The 19,198-nt window shown below is 49.2% G+C and overlaps 3 protein-coding genes across 31 annotated transcripts in view; 1 reads left to right on the top strand and 2 right to left on the bottom strand.

Annotated features, from left to right (window-relative positions):
- Positions 1–4,411, top strand: part of OBSCN (obscurin, cytoskeletal calmodulin and titin-interacting RhoGEF) — a 199,761-nt gene extending 195,350 nt beyond the window's left edge. For all 28 annotated transcript variants that reach the window (XM_082046088.1, XM_082046067.1, XM_082046072.1 and 25 more), the window contains 3 exons: positions 447–522; positions 1,008–1,157; positions 1,294–4,411. In XM_082046088.1, the coding sequence (XP_081902214.1) occupies positions 447–522; positions 1,008–1,157; positions 1,294–1,471 (404 nt within the window). In that variant the 3' untranslated portion in view covers positions 1,472–4,411. The remainder of the gene's footprint in view (positions 1–446; positions 523–1,007; positions 1,158–1,293) is intronic.
- Positions 4,412–7,053: 2,642 nt separating this feature from the next.
- Positions 7,054–11,944, bottom strand: CYP8B1 (cytochrome P450 family 8 subfamily B member 1). Its single transcript, XM_082046637.1, has one exon. The coding sequence runs from the start codon at positions 10,714–10,716 to the stop codon at positions 9,025–9,027; it is 1,692 nt and encodes a 563-aa protein (XP_081902763.1). The 5' UTR covers positions 10,717–11,944; the 3' UTR covers positions 7,054–9,024.
- A 971-nt stretch (positions 11,945–12,915) lies between these two features.
- ACKR2 (atypical chemokine receptor 2) lies at positions 12,916–18,131 on the bottom strand. Of its 2 annotated transcripts, none has more exons than XM_082046639.1 (3): positions 18,073–18,131; positions 17,408–17,573; positions 12,916–15,371 (listed from the first exon to the last, which is right to left on the bottom strand). In XM_082046639.1, exons 2-3 carry the CDS (start codon positions 17,445–17,447, stop codon positions 14,257–14,259), a joined length of 1,155 nt encoding a protein of 384 aa, XP_081902765.1. In that variant the 5' UTR covers positions 17,448–17,573; positions 18,073–18,131; the 3' UTR covers positions 12,916–14,256. The 2 variants fall into 2 exon arrangements, with proteins under 2 accessions (XP_081902765.1, XP_081902764.1); XM_082046638.1 differs by having other exon boundaries at positions 17,890–18,109.
- Between the last annotated feature and the right edge of the window lie 1,067 nt (positions 18,132–19,198).

Genomic DNA, 19,198 nt, shown 5'->3' with positions numbered 1-19,198 from the left:
TTCAGTCACAGTAACCTTGGCCTTGTACGTAATCTGTGGTAAACAGAGACAGAGCCATGGGTGAAGGCAGCAGTTGGCCCCAGCAAGCAAAGCCTCCCAGGTGCTGCCCTCCAGTAACAGTGTGAGTTTGCTGGAGCAGGTACTGGTAGCAACCGTCCCACCTGTATATCATGAAGGACAAAGCCAGTGGTCACGGCCAATGCCGCTCTGGCTGGCATCCACGTGTCCACGGCTTGGGGTGTAGTATTACTGCCATTTGGCTTGATGTTCTCAAGGTTTCATTGCAGTCATCGCCCGTGAGGTTGTCTCACCTCAATCGGCTCCCTGGATTAGAAGCTTATTCTTCTTTGCTTTTGGGAAGGTAGCAAAGCATAAAAGTACCCACTGTTCTTGTGCTGCTCTCTGCTTTGGAGGGGAGCTTGGCTCACTCTGGTTTGCTTTTCCAGCTCCAGAGCTGCTGACAGAGCAAGGAGCCCTCCCGCAGACCGATATCTGGTCCATCGGAATCACAGCCTTCATCATGTAAGTCCGTTTGTCCTTCCCTGCCCCATGAGCAGCTTTAAAAGTGCAATTTCATGGTCATCAACCAGGCTGCATTGGCTCGGAGAGTTAAACCCCAGTTGTTCCCCCTCTCCCTGACAATGCTGCAGAAGTCTGTGTGATGGAGGGTGTGAAGCTGGCTGCACCACACAAGGGTGCCCAGCCCCAGCCATGTCCCCAGGTAGAGTAAGGACACTGTTTTACAACACAGCAGCTGCTGGTGTTTCTCACTCAACCTCATCTAAAAAGCCCCAACTTTAGTGAGAAAATTCAAATTACACCAAGTGGAAAAGCAGGCAAAGTCACGAAATGCACTGAAGAACAGCGGCCTTCGGGATTTTGTTTTTCCTTATGATGTTTCTGTGCATCGTCACGACCCTTCTTTCACTGCTGCGTGGAAATTTGTGGGAGAAGAAGCATCTTGAGTAACGCCTTTCATGGTGACCAGTTCTCTTATTTTGGGGCAGGTTGAGTGCCAACTACCCCGTCAGCTCCGACGCACCCTGCGAGTTTCTGCGAATGACCAGGAAGGGGAAGGTGAAGCTCACAAAGTGCTATGCAGGTCTCTCCGGAGGAGCGGTGTCATTTCTCCAGAGCACACTGTGTGCAAATCCCTGGTAAGATGGTGTCTGCTCTCCCAAAACCACATTTGGTGCAGGTCCTGGCTATCGTCCCACCTTTCTTTCCATTTGCAAGGAGCCTCCTCACCCAGGATGGATCCCCAACTGACCTTCTCACCTGTTTCTGCCCTAGGGGAAGGCCGTCGGCCTCGGAGTGCCTTCAGAGCCCGTGGCTCCAGGAGACAGGCTTGGACAACAGGCAGCAAGCACTGGTTACCTTCCCTACCACCAAACTGAGGAATTTCCTCACCGAACGGGAAAAGAAAAGGGGCCTGCTGTGCTCCAAGTATGGCCTCATGATCGCACAGTGATGTGGGTGTCACCACAGACGCAAATTGTCTCCCTCTCCTCTTCTGCACTTAGTTTTTGGCACCAAAGGGTCCTGCCAAGTTGCTGTGCATCAGCTGAGCTGGGGTAACTGCTCTTCGTGAATGCCATTTAGTATAAGTGAGAAAACTAATCCATATTATGTACATTGCCACAAGGTAAGAAGAGAAATAAAGACCTAACATGGCTCAGCTGCCTGACGGTAACTTGACAGTACATGTGTCCCTTGGCTACACGCTTCCTAGAATAACCAGGAGAGATTTGTGTAGCCATTTCTGAATGGGACTCGCTGCCAACCCCAAGAAGCTTTGAAAATCCTTCCCTGAGGTCAGAAGGACTCCATGCATGCAAATGCTGGGCACTGATTTCTGCCCCTGGCCCTGGGACATGATAACCAGACACACTTGGAGATATTACTGCACTGGTCATCCCACAGCAACCACCACAGCAAGGTCTGAGTGACTGGTGGGTTTCCCACCCGCCTCCAATCCAAAAGAATTCAATCACGGGTTATGATGAGGAAATAGAGAAGAGTGAAGCACTTTTTTGGGGTGATGTTTGACAGCAATGTATCTTCAGGCTTTGGATGTAGAAGTCCAACTAGAGCAACCTGGCCCAAGTGAATTGCTGACCTTGCTTTGAGCAGAAGGTTGGTCTAGAGACCTTCTGACCTCCCTCCCAACCTAACTTGTCCTGTGATCTCGTGTCTTTGCCAAGTGCCAGGCACAAGGCTGGAGTGGTGGGACTCTGCTGGTATCATTGGTAGCCACGCTCAGCACACTGCTTACCTGGCCAAATTGTCCACCACCCCAGTGGGGCCTCACCTGAGATTAAACACGGGACTAGAGGAGAGCTCTTCTAGCTGTGGAGGAACAAGACGCTGCGAAGGGAGGAGGTATGTGGTATCTGTGTGACAGTGGTATCACAGAGGAGATGTTAACCAGGACTTTTTGAGCCTCCTTCTCTGGAGACATTCAAAACCCGCCTGGACACGATCCTGCGCAGTCTACTCCAGGTGAACCTGCTTTAGCAGGTGGGTTGGACTGGATGATCTCCAGAGATCACTTCAAACCTCAACCATCCTGTGTGATTCTCTGTGAGGACTCTCTTTCCTGCCCAAGTGACAAGAAACAAGAGCCAGTCTCCATCAAAGCAGCCTCGTAGCTCAACCCTATAGCAAAGTGTCTTTCCAGTTACTGATTAATTGCACATCTTCCACATCCTACTCCTGCAAGAGGCCATAGCTTGCTTGGCTTTCAGAAGAGTTAGTGCTCTCCCTGGGGTCCAGGTTGACCTTCCACATGCTGGTCTACTTGAGCACACCAGCTCCTGCTCTCTTAGAGCCCACCCCGCTGCTCGGTGAGCTCTGGGGCTCCAAGGAGGGTCACCACCTTCTCCATGGGCACCTGCATTGTCATGTCTGCAGAGCTGACCGACCTCCTCAAAGGTTTCAGGCTTTGAAAACACCACAGAACTTGTTTTTGGGGGCATGTATTTGAAGTCTCCCATTAGACCTGGATGACAGACTTACCCATCGCTTAAGATCTTACAGTAACCCCTCACCTGTCTGACTGTATCTGCCTCAATCATCTTAAAAATGTGTTAAAAAACAAATATACAGAAGAAGAAACCAACCCATGACTTGGTGTATGGGCATATCTGGGATAGATGTTCCCTATGGCCAGGATGCCGGCACATTCAAGATGGTCAGGCGGTGGTGTGAGGGGTTCATTGCAGCTTTGCTTTGCTCCTCATATAAACCAGTCCCCCATCCTGCCTGACTTCACTGCATTGACCTCCCACTTGCCACAGGGCGTTTCTGTACATGCTGTGACCTGCTGGGAATAACTTGGCCACCAGACAGTAAAGGCAGCAAAAGCAACAGTGATCATGACCGTGTCACGTGTGGATGTTGTGCCACTAAGAGAGTTAATTCACTTTGAAGCTGGGCTGCTCTTCTCTGGGAAGCGCATCTGCCAGATGTGGCAGCAGTGTCACCGGCAAATCTTTTGTGTTTTAATTCTTCACAAAAAGCCTGAACTTTCTTGTTCCTCTTTCTCCTTCAAAATCTGCTTTCCTTCACAATGGGTGGTGTTATCTGTGTCATTGCTTGGTACTTATAACCTCAGTGTTCCTTTGAGTTTCTCTGAAGTGAATGATGTATGTATTGGTCCTGTTGAGTTTTTTCAATTGTCCTTACAAGCAGTAGTAAGCAGATGCTTTCTCAGAGCCGTGTCTGGCTGTGTTTAGAGGAACAAGGATGGGAAATCAGTTTCTAATGCATTACAGTTCAGTACTAGAAGTGATCCTGTTTGATCACATCTTTTCCAACATATTTAACCCGTATTGTTCTAGACTTGAAGAGTGCAGCCTCATGACTTCTTGCCTTGCACAGTTGAGAGCAGGAATTGTAACTGAGAGCAGAGAAGCAGGCGCTGACTCAATAGAGTGTAAAGCTTTGAAAATCAAAGTAATATTGTCTTCCCTACACTTTACAGAAAAGATAAAGAAGGTTTTAGGGCCAGGCTTCATGCTCAGTTCTCTTGGGGAATAGAGGAGCTACGCACAACAGACACTGCGATGAGGTCTGACCCTCAGTAAACTTTTCAAGACCCTGGATTCCTCCTGATTTAAATTCTTTTGCAAATCCAATAGGGTTTATTTTTGCACAGGCTGGTTCTTTACTCTTGCTGGTACACTTTGGAATGGAAAGCTCAGTGCCAGGGGACAACCCATCAAAGCATAACAGTTAATTGCAGATTAACTCATTAGGAGCTTTCATACTCATCCAGATACGACTCAAATTAAGTGATTTTTATTTTGCTTCTCATAACTGCATGCATTTGAGCATGTCTGAAGTCTTTTATTAATAAGACTCAACACTGTTTGGTTAAATAAACCACTCTGACAAGGAAGTAAAGCCAGATATTTCTGCTTAATCATTGTCATTGGTTTTATATCCCTTTCTCCAGCCCAATTCGTTTGTGCAGTACCCATCCCTCACCCCTCCAGTCTGACCTGAGGTCCCTACAAGTGATATCCACAAACGCACACTGTATGTTAGCAGTGAACAACCTTCATGCAAACCATCCACTCAAAAAATGCCCTTGCTGGAGCCCTGGAGAGGGGGCATCACTCGGCCAGGATGACACTGTGACTCTGACCTGCCCAACTATCCCAAGGCATTCCTGGAGCTTGCGAAGATCAAACCATTGGCCATGATGTGGGAAGAGCTCCAGCTTAATTATTGGTAGCAGAGCAAAGAAATTAACCCCCCAAAAAAGAGGTGAGAGCTGTAGATGGAACATGGAAGTTATCTAAAGATGCTGGAGTTGTTAATAAGAATATAAACTATCACAGTCAAGCCTTGTGCTGTTGCAGGTAGTTTTTGTTTTCCCTGGCTCTGCCACAGCTGCTTGATAATTTCTGCCTGAATTCCTCCACCCCAATGTCTGGGCTAATGCCCAGCCTGGCAATATGGGACAGTTTGCCCTTGACTTGCAGTTACAACACAACCCCGTCCTTTGCAGAACAAGCAGAATCTGGCTTTGACACTTGGACACATGTAAAAATGTTTGAGTTTTATTCCTCAGTCGTACATAATCTCCAAAGTCCAAGGTTAGTGCCAGCATTGTAATCAATACACAGGTTATAATCTGCACAGGTAAGGCTGTGATTTAACTTCTGTAAGGACTGATGGTGTCAGAGTCTTAATTACTGAAAGAAAACGAACAACACAACAAAAATAACAACAACAAAACAGAGCTTGCAGGACAAATTTTAATCATGCACGGGATCCAATTGATAAAACAGATGTCTGGGGGCTAAGAAGGTCACAGTGGCTGTAGCCTGTAAGGGATTGAAGTGGTTTTCTCACGGCTCACTTCGGTTTTCCAGCCCCTTCCCATCACCCCACCCCACTCCTACAGCCTCCTTGGGCCTTTGCAGACGATGGGGTCTAAATTTGGAAGGGGTGGCACTTTCCAGCAGATATTCTTCTGGGAACACCATCGGCCTGAGGGGCTTGAGGAGGGGGTGGAGGACCATCGAGATATCAGGAGCTCACCCCCACCAAGGCTCAGGCCCTGCACCCCAGCCAGCCGTCCCCTCACAGCACAGCAGATCTGTTCCCAGAGTCCGTAATGTGGGGTTTTGTGCAAGGATTTGGGTTACGGGAGGTGGTTTGGTGCAGCGGGAGATCCTGGCTCAGCTGTATGTACCCATGATCCAGCTGTGTTAAGGTCAGGATGAATCCAGACATTCACAGAATCCCAGAATGTCAGGGGTTGGAAGGGACCTGCAAAGCTCATGCAGTGCAATCCCCCCATGGAGCAGGAACACCCAGATGAGGTTACACAGGAAGGTGTCCAGGCGGGTTGGAATGTCTGCAGAGAAGGAGACTCCACAACCTCCCTGGGCAGCCTGGGCCAGGCTCTGCCACCCTCACCAGGAAGAAGTTTCTTCTCATATTTAAGTGGAACCTCCTGTGTTCCAGTTTGTACCCATTGCCCCTTGTCCTGTCACTGGTTGTCACCAAGAAGAGCCTGGCTCCATCCTCCTGACACTCCCCCTTTCCATATTGATCCCCATGAATGAGTCACCCCTCAGTCTCCTCTTGTCCAGCTCCAGAGCCCCAGCTCCCTCAGCCTTTCCTCACACGGGAGATGCTCCACTCCCTGCAGCATCTTGGTGGCTGCGCTGGACTCTCTCCAGCAGTTCCCTGTCCTGCTGGAACTGAGGGGCCACAACTGGACACAAGATTCCAGGTGTGGTCTCCCCAGGGCAGAGTAGAGGGGCAGGAGAACCTCTCTGACCTACTGACCACCCCCTTCTAATCCACCCCAGGTACCATTGGCTTCCTGGCCACAAGGGCCCAGTGCTGGCTCATGGTCATCACACAGAGCTTTTTTTATCCCCAGAAACTGTCCACAAGACACAGGGTTTGTATGCAGAATCTCCTGCAGCCCTGGGAAGGCAGGTGACCACAAGTATTCTTAACTCAGATACATGAAAGGGGTGCTGTAGGTTATCAGTGATGTTTGCAGCTCCCTTCTCCTCCCACTGAGACTGGAAAGATCTATCCTTTACTTAAATGTGAAATGTGAAGAGCTGTTGGTATGTCCTTGCTCAGAATATCCCACCTCTGCTCCCTTTGGGGATCTCATCAGTTACAAGAAGAGGACTATAGACGAAACAGTTTGGAAACCTCAACGAAATTCTTACACATCTGGAGAGGAGATTTGTTGTTCTTTGACCATGCAGGGGTTTACGACAAGCTGATGCCATCTCACCACTAATACTTCACGAGGAACATAAAGGTGTCAGTGAGAAGCTGATAACAAAATAATGCCGTCCCCATGCTGGTGTGAAGCCGAGCTCACCCCCAGACCCCCAGGACACTTCACCCAGCTCATCTCGGTGGCAAACAATGATAGGACAAGGGGTAATGGGATCAAGCTGGAACACAAGAGGTTCCACTTAAATTTGAGAAGAAACTTCTTCTCAGTGAGGGTGACAGAGCACTGGCCCAGGCTGCCCAGGGAAGTTGTGGAGTCTCCTTCTCTGGAGACATTCAAAACCCGCCTGGACATGTTCCTGTGCGACCTCACCTAGGTGTTCCTGCTCCAGCAGGGGGATTGGACTAGATGATCTTTTGAGGTCCCTTCCAATCCCAAACATACTGTGATACTGTGATACTGTGATCTGCCCTGATCTTTGCTGCACACCCACTTGCACGCACGGGCCCTCTGCCTCATGGTTTTGAATTAAGGAAAGGAGTTTAATAAGACAATAGGACCAACTGTGCTGATCAGGTGCAGGCTGTGACTAGGCAAGCATATGGATCAGCTGCCTATTTATAGACTCAGAATCAAAGAATGATAGAATAGTTTAGGTTGGAAAAAACCTTTAACATCATCCAGTCCAACCATTGGCCCAACACTGCCAAGTGCATCACTGACCCATGTCCATGAGAACCTCATTTACACATCTTTTAAACCCCTCCAGGGATGGTGACTCCAGCACTGCCCTGGGCAGCCTGTTCCAATGCCCCACAGCCCTTTGGGGAAGAAATTGTTCCCCAGATCCAACCTCAGCCTCCCCTGGCGCAACTTGAGGCCGTTTCTTTGTGTCCCTGTCTCCCCTCAGCTCCTGTTCTCCAGCTGAACCCCCCAGGTCCCTCAGCCGCTCCCATCACACTTGTGCTCCAGCCTCTCACCAGCTCCATTCCCTTCTCTCAACTCGCTCCAGCACCTCAAGGCCTTTCTTGGCGTGAGGGGCCCAAAACTGACCCCAGGATTCACGGTTTGTCCTCCCCAGGTCCCAGCACAGGGACGGTCACTGCCCTGGGCCTGCTGGCCACACCAGTGCTGGTACCAGCCAGGATGCTGGTGGCCTCTTGGCGACCTGGGCACACGCTGGCTCATGTTCAACCACTGTCACCAACACCCCCAGGTCCTTTTCCCCCAGACACTTTCCAGACACTCTTCCCTGACCCTCCACTATTTACCTCCCCAAGTCACCTAAATCCTTCTGGTTCCTTCCTTAAGCATCTCACCAGAAGTTCTGTGCAATCCCAAAATGCTCTTCCCCTGCACCCCATCAGATGTCCCTGCCGTGATGGAGAGACAGGACACAGCTTGATGCAAGCAAAATGTCAACTTTATTGTAATTTCTAACATATTTTATACCTATCCTAAACAGTGCGTCACATGCTGATTGGTTTGTTATTCTTGCTAGATACCTACTGATTAGCTAATGTTCGATTAGGCAGTTGCTATCTTGATTAATGCAATCTCCTTAGTGTAGCAGCAGCAGCAATTCCTTCTTGACAACCTTAGTAAGTCTTGGTAGTAATTCTAGTAATTATTGTAATTCTTATCTACACAAAGGGTTTAGCACATCCTGCCTAAGTACTGTTTCTGTTTTTCATCACCAGGGTCTGTGACCAACAAGCTCCAGCACGTTTCCTTTTATCAATTGATAAGTGCTGGGAGCTTTGCTGATGCCAACCAAATCCTGTCCCACATGTCCCCCCTCCCTTGTCAGCAATCCCTCTTAGTCCAGATGGTAATCCAGAGAGCTGCTCCCAATGACACATCTCAATGGATCTTATGCCAGAACCATGGGGCTGATGGCTCTGCTGGGAGGGACCTGGACAAAATACTTGTTCCTTGGAAGTCCTTAAGTTGGGTTCCCACCTGGCAGTATGTCCCTGTGCTCCTCTGGGCTTGTGCAGATGGGTTTTTGATGGACTGATGGCCTCCTGGATGGGACTGGGAGCAGCCTAGCAGGGTACTGTTTGTCTCTGTGCTGCTTCGTGGGTGTGCAGATGAGCTTTTATCACATAACCCAACACCACAGTAACTGGAGACGCAGAGCAGCGACACACGTTAAGGTGGTAAAGAGAAAAGCCACAATAACTGTTAAGCAAACAAGATCATATTAGCATTGGCACCGCATGGATCTGATAACCACAGGATCATGACATTTATTTCACAGATAACATCAGAAAATGACACAACAAGGACTTCCCAAATTAAAAGCGAAGCCGGTATCTGAACCGAACATCGTGAACAGGCTGCATCGTCCCGATTCCCCAGCGGCTGATGTCTATCGCTGGGATCTCCTCATCTGCATTGACCAGCTCCAGGTCATACCGACTCAGCATCAAGAACACGAACAGCTTCATTTCAGCAAGAGCAAAAAAACGCCCGGGACAGATGGATACTCCCGCTCCCCAGGGCATGTTGAAGTATTTCAGCCTTTTCCCGTTTTTGTAGAACTCCTTCTTGGTGCCGTCTGGGTTTACAAAGCGGTCATACTTAAACTTGTGAGGCTCAGAGTGGATTTCTGGGTTCATCTGCACGGAGATGTGCGGGAACAGAGCCACCCTGTCTCCTTTGCGGAGAACATACTCTGTCCCGCTGCTGGTCTTAAGGTTGGTGTCCTGGAGGACAGCTCTGACCAGCAGCGGGGCTGCAACCAGCCTCAGGGTCTCCTCCAGAGCGCCATCCAGAAGAGGGGTCTGGTTTAACATGTCCCTAGTGACGTTAATTGGTGGGCTCCCTGGTTTCAGTTCTTGGCCGCTCTCCCTTGAGACTTTATCCACCTCATCCCTCACAGCCTTCATGGCTTCTGGATGTTTCATTAGATACAAAAGGAGCCAGAAGGCAGTTGGGCCTGTATTGCCTTGGGATGCCCAGAGCATCATAAACATGAAACGATCCCGCATGTACTCGGGGACACTGTTTTCTGCCAGAAACTGGTCTTGATCACTTATCCACCCACTGATGTTGTCCTTCTGCCAGGTCTTCTTCACAGACAGCATGCTCCAGAAGAACCTCTTAAGCCGCTCGCCTTCTATTTTGTCCTTGCAAGGCAACACACCATAGGCCAGGCGAGGGAAGAGGCGGTCGTACTTCCGAAACTCATGGAACAGTTGGTTAGAGCGGATGCGATCTTGCTCATTGGCTTTCTCCTTGTTATCTGCCCCTTGGTACGGCTCAGTGCCATAGAGAGCCAGGTACCCGGCTCTGAAGACGATGTTGTAGCAGTAGTGGAAGAGGTTGTCCTCTTGCCACACTCGCTTCTCCTCTCCTGAGCTCGGATTGAAAAACATCAGCTTCCAAAAGTTCTCCATGGTGGCTTGGATCATGACACTGAGTCCATCTCCCATCAGATGCTTCGTGCTCGATGCATGAATCATGCTATTGTTGCCTTCAAAGGCCTTGTAGCCAAAAACTCGCAGGACCAGTTTAGTCGCAGGAATCCTAAAGTCTAGTTTAGCTCGTGATTCCTTCGCGATGGCTCCAAAGCAGAAGGGGTCCATCACAAAGGTGAAGTAATAACCCCCCATCAGCACCGTGAAAATATCCCCGTGTTTCCTCTGCATCTTTTTTAGAAACTCTGAACTGTCCTTTCTGAAATCCAGCACATAACCCAGCCAGGGAATGGTACCTTTGTCCAGAGGTGGCTCATTGGGTCCGCGCCTCCGAAATGCACCCAGGAGGTAAAGCCCACCGAGCAGAGATGCCACCACGGTGAAGAGAAGAACCACCCCGAGCGCCATGGGAGCTCTGTGCCTGTCCAGGAGCTTGGACTGGAGCTGGGCAGGGGCAGGAGAGGGCTTTTTATTCCCATCCAGCAGCTGATAAGCAGACGTGCAGCCGAGAACCTCTGCCCTCTTTGGCAGCGTTTGCTTTTCCCCTGTGGAGCACCACAGGTTCATCTCCCTTGATGAAGAGACAGATTTTTAAGGTGGAAGGTCCAGTATGATCAACCTGGAGTTACCGTTTTGCTGTGTCAGGCAGACGGGTTTTGACGTGTGCTCTCCAGCAATTTCAGCAAATTCCTTTCTCTACACTGCACAGAGTCCAGTTTTTGCAAAAGAGGGTTTAGAGAATTTCACTCACTGATTTCTGCGTTTAAGACCAGGCTATGGACGCACACTGAACAAATGAAAGGAAGAGTGGATATTGGAAATATTACCGCAAACGAGCTCAGGACCGAGGGAAGGGGGTTACAGCTGAGCTCATTTGGTCTCAAAAGAGAAGAAAGGGAAAGGTCTCCAACATTCTGATGTTCTCCAACATTTTTATGTTCTCCAACACAGAGTGCCCCAAAGGTGCTTTGCCAATGAGTGGTGCAAGCACTGCTAATCTGTACAAGGGCAAAGCAAAGCAGGTTCAATTTTATTTATTTATTTATTTATTTATTTATTTTTCCCAACGCATCCCAGGAGGGGTTTAAAAAGCATTTAAACGAGGTTCTTAGGGACGTGGTTTAAGTGCTAGAGTTGGGTTATGGTTGGACTCGATGATTCTGAGGGTCTCTTCCAGATGAAATGGTTCTATGATTCTCATGGGTGATGTGGGATTCAATCAGTTGCATTTGCTTTGCACCAGATGAGTCCAGAGTCTGGCCAAGTCACCTCCTGGCTGGAGAGCAGCGGTGCCCAAAGGGACGACAGCATTTTCTTTTGTGCACATGAACACCCGATGGTCCGAGGCTGCAAATCAGTCATGTCCCCTCCAGCCAGTGGAGAAACCCCATCCCTGGAGACATCCCAGGCCAGGCTGGACGGGGCTCTGAGCAACCTGAGCTGGTGAAGATGTCCCTGCTCATGGCAGGGGTGGCACTGGATGAGCTTCGAAGGTCCCTTCAACCCAAACTATGCTATGATTCTATGATTCTATGATTCTCTGCCCTCCCGCTCTCACCCCTGGGGTTGGCATTATTCCCCATTTTTCCCTTCTTCTCAATCTCTCCATCTCCCCACTCTCTGGACAGGGGTTGGGGACAACACCAAGGACCCTGTGCCCCTCGGTGCTGCCACCCTGATCATAGAATCATAGTTTGGGCTGGAAAGGTCCTTCAAAGCTCCCCCAGGTGCCAGCCCTGCCATGAGCAGGGACATCTTCACCAGCTCAGGTTGCTCAGAGCCCCGTCCAGCCTGGCCTGGGATGTCTCCAGGGATGGTTCATTCACCACCTCTCTGGCCAACCTGGGCCAGGCTCTCACCACCCTCATCTATGCAGCCACTCACTGCACCATGTGCCCCATCTGCTGGTGTCTGGACCTCGCAGCATCCTCACGTAGGATAGAGAGTGACATAAAATGGATTAAAAAAAAGGATTTAATAAGAAGATAGGTCAGGCTGACATGAGCAGGCACAGGACGCTGCTTACACACAGCCAGCCCTTTTATAACCTTCCCCCTATTTTTTCCCCCCCTTATTCCTCCCCAGCCCACCCTGATACTCACCCTGTATCCTCCACCTTTGCCCTTCCCCTGAGCATCCCAGCATAAGTTTTCACAGAACCACAGAATGTCAGGGATGGAAGGGACCTGGAAAGCTCATCCAGTGCAATCCCCCCATGGAGCAGGAACACCCGGATGAGGTTACACAGGAAGGTGTCCAGGCGGGTTGGAATGTCTGCAGAGAAGGAGACTCCACAACCTCCCTGGGCAGCCTGGGCCAGGCTCTGCCACCCTCACCAGGAACAAGTTTCTTCTCATCTATAAGTGGAACCTCCTGTGTTCCAGTTTGTACCCATTGCCCCTTGTCCTATCATTGGTTGTCACTGAGAAGAGCCTGGCTCCATCCTCCTGACACTCCCCCTTTCCATATTGATCCCCAGGAATGAGTCCCCCCTCAGTCTCCTCTTCCCCAGCTCCAGAGCCCCAGCTCCCTCAGCCTTTCCTCACACGGGAGATGCTCCACTCCCTTCAGCATCTTGGTGGCTGCGCTGGACTCTCTCCAGCAGTTCCCTGTCCTGCTGGAACCGAGGGGCCACAACTGGACACAATACAATCCCTCCCCTGCATGGGATCGCAAACTTAATCTGAGTTTTTGCTTCCCAGCTGCTGTTCCCTTCCACGTTCCCCCCGGTGACCTGACCCGTGAAGTGAAGGACACACCACAGCATCAGATAAATATTTATTTTGACATTTATGTGGGCTTTTTTAAGGGAAGTTCCCAGCCTTAGAATTTCAGGGACACGCTGTAGCTATGCTGGCAAGGAAAATAATGTCCGTGAGAACAAATTCACCTTCCTAGATCAACTCAAAACCCTTCTCAGCCCTACCAGTAACCTTGACTCGCAATAAAACTAAGGCGATTACTGTTTTCCCTTAAATTATTAATTTTATTTGTATAACTCTAGGCAACTCACATACTTGATGCGTTTCCAGGTCAGAAAGGGCCCAGGTAAGGCTCAAGAGTATTTGGGGTGAACGATACCTTTAAATAAAGGTCAGCAAACTAACAACCTTGAACGTTAACGCTACACTGGGTAACACAGATTGCTTAACAGCCTTTCGTGCTCTGCTCTGCAAGGCCACGCTCTCACTCCGCGGTGAGAGCACGAGTCAATATTTATGTTAAAGTTAAATATCCATAGGTCCTTTTTTTCTGTCAAAATGGATTTTCGGGAAGGCCAATATCTCCACCACCGTTCTGCTGAGCCCATATTTCTTTCCTTTTCTCACTGGTTGTTACTGGTTTGAACGCCATTGCTATGACAATCGAACTGATCTCAAACAGTGGACTTGGCAGTGTTAGGGATGTTCTTAAGGTTCATTTCCAACTTAAACGATTCTATGATGCTATTCTATGAATCAAGGATCTGTCCCTCACTAAGACGCAGTTTCCTGTTACCCGAGTGTAGCACAGCTCATCGTAACAGAGAAACATATAATTGGTCAACAACCCAGTTTAAGATTACCTAATTCCTCCTGTTCCCTCTCCTGGTAGATCAAGGGACAAGCCCAGCTGAAAACATCTGGCCAGCAGGTGGCAAAAGCAAAGCTAAACCCAGGCTGGGCTTCTGGTCACCCACATCTGGCCTGATGGATGAGCGTGGCAAATCCATTCCCCAGCCCACACCATGAGCTGCAGGATGATGGGATCGCTCTCCTCCAACAGCCCCTTTGGGACCTATGGAAGAGAAGTTCTGCACAAGTTCCAGTTTGCATTTTTATGGGCACAACATCTAGATGAGCTGCTCCTTCATCCACTTATTCTAGACAGGAGCTGGGATTCTTCCACCCAGGGCAATCCTTCCTTAATAATTCCAGTTACAACACAAACGACTCCCACATGTACTTTTCTGACCCCAACATGGAAAATCTTCATCTCGATGCTGGTGCTAGGATGAAATATCTGGTTACGCAGTGTTGTGGGCTCATAGCAAACCCATCCCATGGCCAGGACCAGTAAAATACAGCGTAGAGGGCATATGCAGAATGTAAATAATGTAAATATTTATCATGCATTCGTGATACTCAACATTTCTATCTGAGCTGCATATCTGCTGCACGATTGGCTTGTCTCTGAGGGTTGGATGTCAAAGAAAGAGCTTCTCCTGAAAATGGCCTGAGGGATCTTCCATAAGTACAATCTGAACCGTTTCTTCACAAAAGCATAGAGCAAGGGGTTGAGACAGCAGTGGACAAAGGACAAACTCTCGGTGATCTGCATGGCATAGTCCAGCTGCCTGCTGCTTTCACAGCTCCTGATCACACCGACGTCTTGCAGGGAGTGAAGGATGAGGACAATGTTGTAAGGGGACCACAGGATGAAGAAGACACCCACCAGAGTAAAGACCAAGCAGAGTGCTCTCCTTGAGCCAGGCATGTGAGACATGGCGAGGACACACGCTATGCGGGAGTAGCAGAACATCATGAAGAGAAAGGGGAAAAGGAAACCCAGGATGTTCTGAATTACCCGAAAGACAATTTTCCAAAATAAGTGCTTCTGGCCGTAATCATGGGCGCACATGATGGTTTTGTTGCGGATTTGCCTTGTTCTGGTGAAGAGGCCATCAGGAATGGAGAGGAGTATGGAAAGGACCCATAACACCAACAAGATGAGGACGGACTTCCTCCATGTCATGAAGTCATGAGGAGAGCAAACGTGAACTATCTGCAGATACATGTCCAGACTCATGCAGCTCACAAAGAAGATGCCACTGTAGAAATTCACAGTGTACATGGCACTTAAGACTGGGCACAATATATCCCAGGTCACCCACTGAGCAATGTGCAGAGCCCAAAAAGGGAGGGTTAGGAGCAAGAAGAAGTCTGAAACCACCAGGTTCAGCAGATACACTTCGGTCATCTTCTTTTTCTTCTTGATGTGCATGATGAGGACTATAAACAGGAGGACATTCCCAGCCATCCCAACCAGGAATACCACGGTGTAAAAAGATGGCAAGAACACTCTGGTGAAGGAGAGCACCTCTTCTTTTGTGCAGAGGCCATACTTCATGTAATCCTCCTCGTCCAAGTACTCGTACAGGTAGTCGCTCGAATTGGCAGCATCCAGCAAGGGTGAAGCGGTTGTTGTTGCCACCTTTGAAGCTGCATTTGACAAGGGGCTGCCTAGGAACCAAAGACAAGTGAAGGCGATCAAAATGTTCCGATCCACCCAAGAAAGACAAACATCACATCACAGAGGGTTCTCCTCTAGGCCATAGGTTTAAATTTTGCCACTTTCTGATAAGTATTTTGTGTCCTGCACTCCCTGGTCTTTGCTATGGGACAGGGACAACTGTTGGCACATATATATAAAAAAATAATTCTGCTTTCCCTTACTCTGACACATTAAAAATTGAAAGTAAAAGAGCACGGTCTCCTCTGCCATAACTCCAGACACCACTGCAAGCTTTTGAGGAAGTTTCTGCTCTAAATTATGGGAAATCCACTCTGCTGTCAGCTGCTTTAGATTCACTTGGGTCGCCACTGAGAAAGCGGCATCTCGATCCTCAGTGAAGCGGAACTGGCCACCAGCACCTTTCTGTTGGTGGGGCTGCTCCCAGAGGTGAAATGCTGAACATCTCAGTGCTCCTGATGGGACATTGACCCCTCTCTGCGCCCTCTCTAGGACACCAAGACATGGATTTTTCTAAAAGGTATTAAGTGGAAAATATAGAATCATAGAATGGTTTGGGTTGGAAGGGACCCTAAAGATCATCCAGTTCCAAACTCCTGCCATGGCAGGGACACTTTCCACTAGAATCACAGAATGTCAGGGGTTGGAAGGGACCCTAAAGCTCATCCAGTGCAATCCCCCCATGGAGCAGGAACACCCAGATGAGTTACACAGGAAGGTGTCCAGGCGGGTTGGAATGTCTGCAGAGAAGGAGACTCCACAACCCCCCTGGGCAGCCTGGGCCAGGCTCTGCCACCCTCACCAGGAACAAGTTTCTTCTCATATTTAAGTGGAACCTCCTGTGTTCCAGTTTGTACCCATTGCCCCTTGTCCTGTCACTGGTTGTCACCCAGAAGAGCCTGGCTCCATCCTCCTGACACTCCCCCTTTCCATATTGATCCCCAGGAATGAGTCACCCCTCAGTCTCCTCTTGTCCAGCTCCAGAGCCCCAGCTCCCTCAGCCTTTCCTCACACGGGAGATGCTCCACTCCCTTCAGCATCTTGGTGGCTGCGCTGGACTCTCTCCAGCAGTTCCCTGTCCTGCTGGAACTGAGGGGCCACAACTGGACACAATATTCCAGGTGTGGTCTCCCCAGGGCAGAGCAGAGGGGCAGGAGAACCTCTCTGACCTACTAAAAGCCACACCCAAGGTAAGGACATGTAGACACCAGAATGAAGTCCTGAATCAAGGTTAAAGATTTAGCTGGAGGGATGTTGCTGGAGTCAATTCTGCAGGAGGCTGAAAGCCTGCTGACTGAGGAGGGTGAGGACCATGAGTTGGCTGCTCCTCAGGCCTGCAGGGTGGTGTGACTGTTTAGACAGCTGCAGTCCAGATTTCAGGAAACGGTGACTGATTCGGAGAGCTTCCTACTTTTGGTGTCTGATTTTTAGAATTAAAAACACACACGAGAACACTACAAAGGTTTCATCTTCCAAAAGCCACCCAAACTGGGCAATGGCTGTCGCTGAAGAGCCCACCTCCTGCAGAGGGAGATGGGATCTGCCTAAGCCATGTTGGTATCACAAAAGTTAATGTGGGTTTTAAAAATCAAGACTAATCTCCAGGCTCTGATAGCAAACCAGGGCTGTCACAGGGAAAACAGCTCAAATACTCCTCCGCTCCTAAAACACACCAGTTTTCAGCCAAAGTTGCCCGCCATTCCCCCCAGAACTCTTTTTTTCCAGCAATCCCAAAACAGGCATGGTGGTGTCGTTCCCTATTTCAGCCACTCCTGCTTGCTCTCCTCAAGGACCTATTTCTCCCCAAGAGACCTGCAATGAAGCTGTTGGTCCCCAGTCGTGCTACACATCCCAAGGAGGACACATCCCATGGTGGGTTTGAACTTCTAGGGATGGCTCCCACCCCACGAACAGCCCAGGAAAGGGGAGACCCTCCCCACAAAGTGGGTTAACAAACCACCCAAGCAGTAGGGTGCTGAGGATGCCTGTGGGTGTGCAGCCCTAAGGGGGGAAGCTGCGGACATACCTGTTTGCAGTCCCGTGTCTAAAATCGCTTGAATACCCATTGCAGGCAAATCCAGGTGGTTGAAAAGGAAATTCAGTTTGGGTTGGGCTGGACTGAAGTGTTTTCTCTCTGTGTCGCACTCCTTTAAAGAGTTCTGCAGGGCATTTCAGCCACGGGGAGCAGGGATCTGCCACGGGAGAGGGCCAGAAAAAGAGACTTTTTCTAGGAATGAGCATTTTTATTTTTTCTGTTTCATATTTTGGAAAAAATTAATCTTTAGCCATATGCAGTTCTGACCATAATCCTCTGAGAGGAAACCAGAGCTGCCCACTCTTCTCATCACAGCAACACCCAGAGAGACTCCCAAATACCTTCCCCCCTCACACACACCCTCTGCATACACATCAGGACAAGCCGTCCCAAAAACTTCCAGCCCACCGAGATGCCTTTTCTCCCTCTGCTGCATTTTTCCCCTTCTGTATCATGCTGGCACTGACACTCACATTCCCAACCTGTAGCTCATAGCGGAGAACTGATGAATGCAACATGGGCTGAGCTCAGAAATTAATCCCAACCCGCCGGAGTGCCGCTGCTTACAAGCTGGATAACTTTCAAGAAGAAAACAGAACCTCTCCATGTTTCTTCTGCAGATTTCTCTACAAGGAAGAAGCAGAAAATGCACTTACGGGAGCTGCTTCTCCACCGCGGGCAGTTCTCATCCTGCCAGAGGTTTCAATCAGGCTTTTAGGAAACAGTTTTGCTTGTGTAAGAGCATGGGCAGGAAATGTGAGATCAGCGTGACCTCCCTGGGTTTGTTTGGCCTTTCCTGGTGTTGACCTACTGTTTACAAACAGAGAAGGGCTGGTGGGAGATGTAGTGGTTGGAGGCCGCCTGGGGCATAGTGACCATGAAATAATAGAATTCTCAATACTCAGAGATGCAAGGAAAACCATTAACAAAACCTCTACGCTGGACTTCCGGAGGGCAGATTTTTCCCTATTCAGAAGTCTAGTTCAGAGCATACCCTGGGAAACAATGCTTAAAAACAAGGGGGCCCAGGAGGGTTGGACATGCTTCAAGCAGGAGGTTTTGAGTGCACAGGAACAGGCTATACCAGTGTGCCGAAAGGCTAGCCGGCGGGGAAGACAACCGGCTTGGCTAAACAGGGAGATTCTGAATGAAATCAGAAATAAAAAGAGACTTTACCGACTGTGGAAAAAAGGGCTGGCTACTTATGAAGAATTTATGGAAATAGCTAGATCATGCAGAAAAAAAATCAGGGAAACAAAAGTGCAATTTGAAGTTAATTTGGCCAATTCTGTCAGGGATAATAAAAAGTCCTTCTTCAAATATGTTAACAACAAAAGGAGGGGCAAGGAAAATCTCCATTCTCTGTTGGACTCTGAGGGAAATATAGTTAACAAAGATGAGGAGAAAGCTGAGGTACTTAATACCTACTTTGCCTCAGTTTTTACCAGTAAGACAGGTGGCCCTCAGGACAACTCATGTCTGGAGGTGGTTGACAGAGATAGGAACCCAAATAGGGCCCTTGTATTCCAGGAGGAAATAGTTGGTGATTTACTGAGCCATCTGGATCCTCACAAGTCAATGGGACCAGATGGGATCCATCCTAGGGTGATGAGGGAGCTAGCAGAAGAACTTGCCAAGCCTCTCTCCATCATCTTCCAACAGTCCTGGCTCACTGGGGAGGTCCCATATGATTGGAAATTGGCCAATGTTACCCCAGTGAACAAAAAGGGCTGCAAAGCTGACCCTGGCAACTACAGGCCTGTCAGCCTGACCTCAGTGCCT

Source organism: Streptopelia decaocto, assembly GCF_964273445.1.
Source record: "Streptopelia decaocto genome assembly, chromosome: 2".
NCBI classification, from domain to species: domain Eukaryota; kingdom Metazoa; phylum Chordata; class Aves; order Columbiformes; family Columbidae; genus Streptopelia; species Streptopelia decaocto.
The sequence above is the reverse complement of the archived record's forward strand: the minus strand, read 5'-3'. Positions and strand labels throughout refer to the sequence as shown.

Bases quoted from the DNA above. Each gene is read 5' to 3' on its own strand.
- CYP8B1 (XM_082046637.1), bottom strand. From the start codon at position 10,716: ATGAACCTGTGGTGCTCCACAGGGGAAAAGCAAACGCTGCCAAAGAGG.
- ACKR2 (XM_082046639.1), bottom strand. From the start codon at position 17,447: ATGGGTATTCAAGCGATTTTAGACACGGGACTGCAAACAG. The intron at 15,372-17,407 runs GTATGTCCGCAG...TTTGGTTCCTAG, and splicing joins AGACACGGGACTGCAAACAG to GCAGCCCCTTGTCAAATGCA.